General features: G+C 43.4%; 1 protein-coding gene across 1 annotated transcript in view; it reads left to right on the forward strand.

Moving 5' to 3' along the window:
* The window catches only part of TMEM182 (transmembrane protein 182), a 108,858-nt gene extending 101,849 nt beyond the window's left edge, over positions 1 to 7,009 (forward strand). Inside the window, exon 5 of the mRNA XM_054475203.2 lies at positions 6,585 to 7,009. Within this exon, the coding sequence (XP_054331178.1) occupies positions 6,585 to 6,748 (164 nt within the window). The 3' untranslated portion in view covers positions 6,749 to 7,009. The remainder of the gene's footprint in view (positions 1 to 6,584) is intronic.
* The last annotated feature ends 3,793 nt before the right edge of the window (positions 7,010 to 10,802 follow it).

Consider the following 10,802-nt stretch of genomic DNA (forward strand, 5'->3'; position numbering starts at 1 on the left):
CTTCTCAGCCTTCAGTCATGGCAGGGTTGGCCATTAATAGAAAGCGTTCAGTCCTTGGCCTTATACTAGGAATCCTGATGGCTATTCCAAGCTTCTCCAATCCAGTGCTTATTTCTGAATGCATTTAATGCTCTGATTGGAGACAATACCCCTCTTGAGTGCAACACATAAAACTTAGCATCGCCTCATGATCGGTTGAAATATGTTGCCCGCCCTGTGCCTGAACACCAGCTGCAGATGAGAGCTCTGTGTTATTATGGTACCTCCCTCCAACCTTAATTGTTTTCTTAGGTAGTTTCCATTCCCAGTTCTCTGATACCCTGTGGTGTTTCTAATTTTTTCATATGTCATAGATAATTCTTAGAACATTAGTTCCAACCCAATTCTATTTGAAAAACAAATGTTAGACATAAGAAGGTGAAGTTTGTGGGTTTTTTTTCCCCAATTTAGGGGGCTGTAATCCCTAAAACGTCAAGAATTATAAAGTTGTTCATTAAGATAAATAAGAAAAACGTTATTTGTTTTTAACTTAAACTAGAGAGAAGAAAAGCACAAACAGCACAGCGTTGACTAGACTCTACCAATACACTGAAGAATGATTTGCTGTTGTTAATAGGGTGGAGATTCTGTTAGAAAATTAAATATGGAAACTCTTGAAACTGATGGCAGAGTTGAGGGTGTAGGAGGCCAGTGCGGGCCTTGTAGGATCTTAGTGTGTGTCAGTGCTGTGGGGGGTTCAGGGGGTCTGGGGGCTGTTGTGGTGTCACCTTGATAGTGCCAAGGTTCCTGCGTGAAATGTGGTTAATAAAGTAATGGTGGATACCAGAGCAGAAGAACAAGAGGAGCTGCTGCAGGATCACTTGGTTCATTTCACATTGACCACATAGAGCAGAATGGGGCTGATGGGCCCTGAGTGCCTCAAGTGGCCTTGGGTCTAGCTGCACTCTCCTGCTGTCCCCAGACCCAACCATGCAGGCTGGTTTTGTTTTCTCTCTGCTCTGGGGAGGAGACTTCCAGGGAAGTTACCTGTTTAAGGAGGCAGAAGTGGCTTCTGAGAGTTCCTCACCCTTAGGGCTAGCTACGTCATTCATGGGGCTTAGGGCAAAATGTAAACACAGGCAGGGCCCCTTGTTGAAAAATTACTGAGAATTTTAAGATGGCGGCAGCAAAGCACTAAACAAAGTGCAGGGCCCTTCTAAGCGCCAGTCCCTGTGTGACTGCCCAAGTCAACCCTACCCCGGTAGCTGGCCCTGCCCCAGCATCAGTGGATGATTGTTTATAAATTCATGAAGTCTTATTCCCTTTTACTTGATAAACCTAATTCTCAAATGTTGCACAGAAGTAGGTTTTGTAAGTCTTCAATTTCAAAACAGGAAACTGTGAAGCTCCATTATTACTTTTGAGGGATAGCTATAGTGTTAACTTAAGGTCTAACTTAGTTGATTCTAGAAGTTGTGATTTTGGTTTTCCTAGCTTCACTGCTTGGTGCAGTGGACTACTGAGATGGCTATATATTGTTCCTCCTCTTAAGGGCTCCTATTTTCACAATGTGTGAAGCACATAACTAAATGAGTGTAGTGCAATGTGGTGTGTATAGAATGCATGCATAAAATCATGCCGGTGTGAAGAGGGGGAAGGGCTGAAAATTCAGCTGCAGGTGGTCAGGGAAGGCTCTTCAGAGGGCTCCAGGATGGAAGGACCTAGGCACTGCCTCCATCTGTCCTCTCTGCCTCTTGGCAATTCGCAGTATGCATTGGCTATTTTCCTAATGGGGTGCCCCTTTCATTTGTCATTAGTAACAACCTGAAGAATCAAAATCCTGAAAACACTTGGGGCAAATGTTGAAGTGGACAACAGGGGCTGGACGACCATTTTAAAAGTAGAAATCAGTTCAGACGTGTGTTCTGGGGCTCTGTGGGGAATTGGTGGAACGGCCTGTAGTGAAATGAATGTAGAAGGTTTGAGTCCATAAAGTCTCACAGATGTTTAGGCAGAGAGACCATGAGACCTCAACCAAGCCATTGGCAGAGGAAGGATGGCAAGAGAATGAATTTGAGATACACTGATGCTGTGAAAAATAAAGGAATGAGAGAGAAGTCAAGAATGGTTAAAGAACTGCCATCTTCGCCAAGGTTGTACAGAGTCCTGTATTTCATCTGAGTGAATAGCATGCATTCGTGATTAGTAATACCCCGTATAGCATCAAGACACCAGTAGTAATTGTGCTTGTGTGTTAGCTTCTGATAAAGAGGTTCTCAATTGATTTTTACCTCTTTGTCTTGCTGCCTCCTGCATGAGCACTAGGTGACCAGGATTCTTCTTTTTGCCTTTGTAATTGTTTGTTTCACATGGCATAAACAGTGGGTACTAAATACATGCCACTTTTTTCTGACTGATGAAGATCCCACAGAGCACATCAAAGCTGTCTAAGTGGCTACTTGGACTTCCTCTATTGACTGGAATGCTTGGAAAAGAAGGAGATAGAGCAATTTGCATATCTGTATTAGCACTGATTTCCAATTTCTTTGCTTTTAGTGGCTTCACATAACTATTGTGAAGGTCTAAACCATTTATTTTTAATTGACAAATAATAATTATATATAATTATGGGGTACATTGTGATGTTTTGCTATATATATATATATAATATATACACACAAAAATAATTCCTCTCTATATAGTGGAATTATTAAATCAAGGTGCTAAAAGAGTAGATTTTAAAGATCTAAACTTTAGATCCCAGCACCTATCCTAAATTTTCAAAATTGGTCTTTTTTGTTTGGAGCATAAAAACAAGAGCATAGGTATTACTTATGACCAACATGATGGATGACATGAATTTTTAGGTAAAAATTGAAATACCATGAAACTCAAATGCAATGTAGCTCTAGTTCCTAGCCACACTGTGAAACTAGTCCTCTGTGAGAAGAGTGCAGAAATACGTGTTTGTTATCCACCTGATGAATTGCCAAGGTGGTGCTATCACTCTCAGCGTGCCACTTCTGAAGTCAGAAGCCCAGCAATTCTACAAGGGAAGCACAGAAGATTAGAGGATCCCTGATTGATTTTCTGGCAGCCAATACAGGAGAATGAGTCATAAGGTTATAATAGGCAAAAGACATATTCTCAGGGATGCTGCAAACTTTGGGAAAGAGTGTAGAATTGTTTTGAGAAAAAGCAGCAACAAAGCATGGGATTTGCATCTGTTCTTAGTGAGAAGTAGCTCTGAGTGCCTCACGGGGAGAAGGAACCAACATCCCCCAAATCCTAAAAATAGAGGCTGCAACTTTTACATCTGCCACTAGAGGGCGCATTTCATCTATAAAGAAACCTTCCCATTGAAAACCCGGGAACTTTTCAAAAGGCTTTTGAGCACATCTCAAAGGGTGGCGGGCTTGGGGAGGGATGAGGGAGTGGGAGGTGGAGGGGCAAAAGGGAATATGAGATAGAGAGTTATTGACTTGCTTAACTCTGGGGAAAGGTGTGTGCCTAAGTGCGAAATCGCCATGTATTGTGGATGCTGCATTTTCCTGATTGTTGTAACCTGGGTACCTGCAGCACATATTCCAGGAAAAAAGTAGACTACGTCTTCCCATATAACTCTTCTACAGAGGAGTCTAGACTTGGTGAATGCACCATTGTTCTCCAGAGGGCCCCTCCACCTAAAACGGGGCAGGAACCAATGTAAACACCGGCGTTGGTGGGTCAGGTAAGTGATCCTGAGGCATAGCGGGTGAGGGAGAGTGAGTTAGCATCAGGCTCATATAGAGGCTACAATAAAGAGCCAAGGAATTAAAACAAAAATGAGGAAGGCCGATTAAAAAAGAACATTTTACAGACAATGTATAACTCCAGCTCCTTTCACAGAAAGCAGAATATTCCCAGAAAGCAGAGAATTCCCTGAGATAGGGGGAGTTAGAACTCGAATAAGAGTTCTGATTTTAGGCATTCTCTGTTGGTAATCCTTCAATTTTTATAACATTTTCTAGATCTGCCACTGCATGAACTACATAACTGACAAATCTTCAATTCACATTATATTTAAGTGGTTTCCCCATCACTTCTCACAGTTAAAAATACATTACATAAATTACTACCCTGCCTAGTGAAATATGCAACGACTCTGTTGTCTGCCGTTTATTTCTAAAACATTTTGGCACTTTCTGCGGAAGTCGTCTTCTTCTCAGTGATGCCAGGGGACTTTTTTTTTCAGTGTTACTTTGTTACTAAGTGCAGGATCACGGATATCCATGGGGAAACAAATAGTGGCATCAAGAGTGGCCTGTGGTGGAGGAACTAACAGCTGCAGGCGGAGGCGGATCGGGGAGCTGGAGTGGAAAGAGGGCAACTGAGGCGATGTCTGTGTTCCCTGCACGTGACAGTCCCACGGAGCTCTACTGATCTGGGGCCAGGCTGGGACTCCGGCCCAACTTCGAGGGGCACCAGGGTCTGGGTATTAATCGTGTGGCAGAGCTCCAGTCTCCATGTGATACAGCAACCGTGCAGAAGCGTCCCCTGCAGAAGCACAGGGGACAGCCAATGCTCTATGGCCCTGCAAACCCCTCAGCATGGCCCTGTGAGTATCCTGCAGAGGACTGAGCAGTTCTTTCTTCCCAGCAGGTGTCACTGTGGAGTCATTAAAACGGAGAAAAAAAGAGCTGTGCTTTAGCAAGCCGAGCCCCAGTAAAGGATCTTAAACCAAAACTGCACACAGGCTCCGCAGCAATGACACTCAGCAGCTTTAAAAACTCCCTCCACCACTGAGTCCAATGCTGTGAGCATGCGGTGTCTGTTGTCTTTGAACTAAGTTCACCAGATCTTCCAAGTTTTAAAATGGGAGCTAAAGCAGAACAATTATCCATATGGATGTTAAAAAGATAGATAGCTCCATTTCAAGGTGGCAATAGCTATATCAATTTTTGTCCTATTTTCTGACTGTTTGGACAGGTAGTTTTGTTCGTTTGTTTTTTCATTGTGGGAGGTAACTTGATGACATGGAAAGAATGCAGAATCTAAAAATCTGGATTCAGATTCTTGCTTCCATCTCCTTATGTGTATGTTACTTTGGACAATTTACATAATTTAGAGCTCTGAGACTCCATTCCATGACAGGGTAATTGCGAAGGTTAAATAAAATGTATTCAGGAAAGTATCTAGTATGGTTAGTTACATCTGAATCCAGATGCATCACTGAAATACTGTTTAGATTTCATTATCATTCTAATATTTTAATTTCATTTTGAATACATTCTGTTCATATCGTATTACCCATATATAAAGTATAACCTCTAGGAGGATAATTCACTTGTCTCCTTTGGGCTAAGTCTTGTACTCCCCTCCCCTGCTCCCACCTGCAATGACTACTCGCCATCTCTGCTCAGATGTCCTGCTAGAACTCAAATGCAGAATTATTATCTGTATGCTCCTACCTCCCTCTATGCATTATTTATTCCGATTGATGGTGCTGTCCCCTTTTCCTGAACCTTGAATTGCTAGGATCACCTCAATTTCTCCTTCATCACTATCTTCCATATCTAAACAGATCCTTGAACTTGCAGTGCCATTTCCAATGTTGCACTATCTTCTGTGTCTACCTGCTGCCCTCACAAAGCTCCTTGTCGGAATTACTAGTTCAGTTTCCTACCTCATTGGCTTCTGGGGAGCTTTCCCTGTATCCCAATTCCAGGGCTCCACCTAGATCCACAGGGTCAGAATTGTAGAGGGGCCCAGGACGGCATGGGACTAGCATACATACACTTGGATTTCATTGGGAATCCCTGTCGCATACATCTCTGACCTCAAGTTAGATTGACCTTCCAAACCAAAGGGCATGTCACTGACATAAAGCTCCTCTTAAAGCCACGTTTTAATTTTGTTCCTTCCTTGCTGCACATCTTTGCGATTTCCCACTTCCTGGAGGATGGACTTAACTTCAGAATGAGATGATGTCACTCCATTCTCGGTGCCATGAAGGAAGGGACAGTGTGCACCTTGCTCATCATAGAGCCAAGTGCCTGGCCTCTCGTAGACCTGACAATAGCTCCCTTTGGGTGGTTGCCTGGATCACAGCCATTGCCCCTTCCAGGGTTGCTCATGACATAGATGGAGGGGCCACTGACACCGCCCCTTGGCCATAGCTGTTGACACAGAGGGCGGGCTTTTGATACAATGTATACAAACATACTCTTTACAGAAAATGGAGAGACCCTGAGATCAGATGTCATGGACACGTAGTCACATGAACATGAACGGCAGGCCCTGTGCTAAGGTCTCCTGTTGCCATGGCTCCCCGATGCGTGCCAGGGTTTGTGCGTCCTGAGCCTTGGCTGCTCAGATCCGCCCTGTCAGGAGATACCATGACACCTCCAGTAAGTTGTCTCTTTTTCTCCCTTTGTATTCAAGTCACTTAGAGTCAGTCCCTCTTACCAGCAAATGACAGAGCATAATCTGACACATTGTTGGGAATTTCGTCTGCTCATGACACAGTTCCAATCTACCTAATTCATGTTATTCTCCATAATTCTCGGTCATAAATTCTTCTCTAAAACCAGGTGACTCTTCTAATAAATTTCACTCTTTTCTAGATGGAATTTCTTCTCTCTGTTACTCAAGCCTCTCAAAGTCCTTATTGTCCCAGCCTCTGTGTGAAACGTCTTCAGCCATCAATGACATCTCACTCCTTCAAGCCCTTATGCCACTGCTGGGATGGACCAGTCACTGGACCTGCATTACAGTGGGCTTATATTGACGTTTACCTCTACACTTGTATATAACTGGTTTTCCCATTTAGTTGCAAGACAATTGGAAGCACAGACCAAGACTTACATTTGTTTTTTAATGTTTTTCTCATAAATGCTTAATGCCTAAATGTTTCCGTACTACTCTTCTTTCTAAATCCTTATTGTTTAAAAGTTTCTCTCCTACTATACCATGCCTTATAAATATTGATTGAATGAATGGATGAAATGTATAGCTGCTTATATTTCTAATTAAAGGCAATTTGGGATTATAGTATTTGTTTTTCCAAAAATGTTTCCAATTACCCATTCCCTTGTCAGTTCCCATGTAGGCTGGAAATGCAACATTCCCTTTGTAGAATGTCCGCTTTGTAATTACCCCTGTCAGGGTGATTAATGGATAGCAGTTTATGACCAGGAACCTCCATGGTGACCTGGTGGTCAGCAGAGGCCACCTTGTCTCAGATATTTCTGCCCCTGCATAAGGTTTTTAAAAAAATTTTTGGCTTTGGAAAAGAACTAAGGTTGCAATATGGGCACATTTGCCCGCAGATTCCCAGAGCCTGTCGATAGCTAATTGCATCCAGGCGGGAGGACTGATTTGCTCGGCAGTTCCTCCCGACTGGAGGTGGGATGGTCAATCCAGGCTGGAGTAGGGCCAGTGCCTTGGGCCAAATGTGTTTTCTTCCTCTTGGCTGGCTTTCTTCTGCCTGGGCCTGTTTTGCCCTCTGCTGACATCTCAGGCTGAGGATCTCTTTGCTGGCCTTGCAGGGCCAAAGGTGGCTGGAGGGTCAGGAGGCAATAGGAAGTAGGGCTTCCCCATCCCTCCTGCACTGGCTCACTGCCCAGTCACTGAGGTTAGAGGGATGTCTGGCCTAACCGTTCCATTCTTCACGTTGCTGTTGCGAGTGTCCTTGTTTCTCTTTTTCTGAGACTCCTGGATTACTCCTGGCCACAACTGCTCTGCTCACCTGGTGGAAAGCAGTGCTTCCTTCTCGAGGAGAAAATCTGCAATGGCTGGAGCCGCAGGTGCAAAGAAAGCCCATATACTGGGAGCAAGGAAATGAGGCTTTGAATGTGCTCTTCCAAGACTGCCTCTAGGAAGGCCAGAGGGCTGCCTTCCATTATTGTTTCTGTTCTCCCCTTCCAGGAAATGGCCCAGGTCACTGGGAGCTAGCAGCATACTAGCACTAGTGCAGAACTATTAGTGTACCATGGCACATGAGCCGAATGAGGCCTGGGCAGTGTTGCACACATTTAATGGATTTTCTCACTTAACCCTCACAGCAACAGCATGAGGCAGGTACTTCTATTAATCCCACTTTAAAGAGGCAGAAACTGAGGCACTGAGAAGTTAAATAACTTGTCTAAAGCCACATCACTCCTACTCTCATACGTACTCTTATAAGAATAATGAGCACTCCTATAAATGCTCTTACTAATCAACTACTCATTGCAGCTGTATTTCAGGATATGTATATGGGTAAACTGTACGCTTAGCAGGAGGTTAGGTAAGAGCCTCCTACTTGATCACTCAGCAACTATTTTGGGGCACCTATTACATGTAGACCTGTTCTACAGGCTAAAATAAATGCCAAAAAGTAATTGCTTGCACTATAGCTTAGAAGAAAAGATACTTTCTCTGCGTGTCTCTCTTTCTTTCTCTAGGTGTGGGTGTTTTGTGGATGTCCCTGCATCTATAGAAAGACCTGGGATGTAGGCACTGTTCTGGGGGTTTTGTAAGCAGCACAGACTAGTGGGTAGGAGAACAGTCCCCAGATACCCCACGTATGTTCATAAATGACTCCATTGGCTGGGCATGGTGGCTCAGGCCTGTAATCCCAGCACTTTGGGAGGCTGAGATGGGCAGATCACCCAAGGTCAGGAGTTCAAGACCAGCCTGGCCAACCTGGTGAAACCCCATCTCTACTAAAAATACAAAAAATTAGCCGGGTGTGGTAGCACGTGCCTGTAATCGCAGCTACTCGGGAGGCTGAGGCAGGAGAATCATTTCAACCTGGGAGGTGGAGGTTGCAGTGAGCCGGGATCACGCCACTGCACTTCAGCCTGGGTGACAGAGCAAGACTCCATCTCAAAATAAATAAATAATAAATAATAAATAGTAAGTAACTCCATTGCTCACTAGCACCAGACATTGGATGTCTGCTTAATTTTCCTGTATCCCAGTTTTTTCACTGTACAGTGGGTATTATTATAGTTCCTAATTCTTCAGGACTACTGTAAGGATTAGACAAAATGATACATGTTCACTTCACTGTTTAGAATAGTCTGAGCACGTTGTAAACAATCAATAAATTGCAGTGATGATTGCCCTTACCTTTTTGCATCTCTCCGTGTATCTACAATTGCCTGCTCATTTGGAGAAAGGCACTTCCTCCTGGAAGCCTCCTATGACACCTGACCCCCTCCCAGTACCTTCCTGTGCGGCATGTTCGCTGTCCCTCTTGTCGCTTTCTGTAAAGCTGTGTATGTTCTCTATAGAGTGCAAGCTCCTGTCACATATATTTATTCAGGACCTCCTATGTGCCAAGCACATGGGGCATAGCAGTGGAAATGACAGGCACCCCTGGCCCTACTGGAACTCACCATCCAGTGAGAGTGGTGTTTAGTTATTCAACAACTACTCTTGTTCAACAATACATATTAAAAACCCAGGAATTGTAAGGAGATTTTTGGGGCACTTCACCTTCTTAGAAGTGGGGTTACCGAGCAGCTAACAGAGGCTTGAGGAATAAGCAGGAGCTGGCCAGTTGCATTGATGGAGGGGTTTCTAGGCAGAGGGACTAGAAGATGCTGAAGCCCTGAATTAGAAAGGCATGGATAGGGAGGAGGTCATAATCTTGCCTGCGTTTCTTCCCCCTGGGCAGAGACTGGTCCCATCTGGGGTGTGAGTGTGAAGGCGGGCAGTGGGGTGAGAGCTGGGTGGGCCCTGCCTGTTGGCTAGGCTTAGCTGCTGCTCTCACAGGCTTACTTTTCCCTGGGCACTTTGAGGGAATAGAGTCACCTGGATCCTCACAACCTTGGTATGATTCACGCCCATTTTAAAATGGGGGAAACTGAGAGATGAAATAAGTTATTCTGGTAACCAAGTTAGTAATTTAATGAAAGGCCAGTGGAAGTCTCTCTGCATGAGTATATGATCAGAGATGAAGACTTCCCTGAAATCTGTGAAGCAAAACCAGCTCTCCTCTTTTGGGTAAGAGAAATGGTAATTAGGGGGAAATTGAAAAGTATCCAATGATTTTTCAGCACCTTTTAATCCCCTGAAGTGATCGTCTCGATTCAGAAACAAAACACATGATTAACAAGGAGGGTTACCACTGCACTGAACATATTTGGTATGTTTATTTACGTTCCACCCCACCCACTCTCAAGCAAAACAAACAAACAAAAAACAGAACACCAAAAACTAATACAAATCTTTGGGGAAAATATCTCGAACTTTTTGTAAATGCATGGTTACACTATGGGCAGAGTTGTCACTCTTGAAATTCAAGCCGGAAAATCAAAGCAGATTGGTGCCCAATTTTATGAGAATGCTCTGATTTTCTTCATTTCCTGAGCATATAAACAATATCTTATTGTATGAGTGCTACTCTTTTGGAATTTAGATACAGAATATCAACTTGACTTTCAGAATGCAGATACTATGTTGTATCATTATCAACAATAATGATGTTTTCCTTCAAGTACTAGAGAAATATATTTACATGTGTCCAAGGAATGAGCTTTAAAAAATGAGAAGTAGACATCTCATATACTGGCTTTCTACCTTTCCATGTCATAGAAATGAATGAAGAGGGAAATATATAAATTAGAGAGTATAAAGTGTTTCACTGAGAAAAGCCTTTAATCAGAGAGGACAAAATGGATTTCTAATATCGCTAGACTTATAAAGCGGAATTGTGAATGCTTTGGTTAATAAAGTTGTTACTACTTCGAAAGCCAATTTTTTGGTAGGATTTGATGCCTAGTTATTTACAGCAATACATATGACATTTGTAACAACTAATATGGTAAATATGTGTGTCTCTGTGTGTGAAG

This window comes from Pongo pygmaeus, chromosome 12 (genome assembly GCF_028885625.2).
Source record: "Pongo pygmaeus isolate AG05252 chromosome 12, NHGRI_mPonPyg2-v2.0_pri, whole genome shotgun sequence".
In the NCBI taxonomy this organism is placed as follows: Eukaryota; Metazoa; Chordata; class Mammalia; order Primates; family Hominidae; genus Pongo; species Pongo pygmaeus.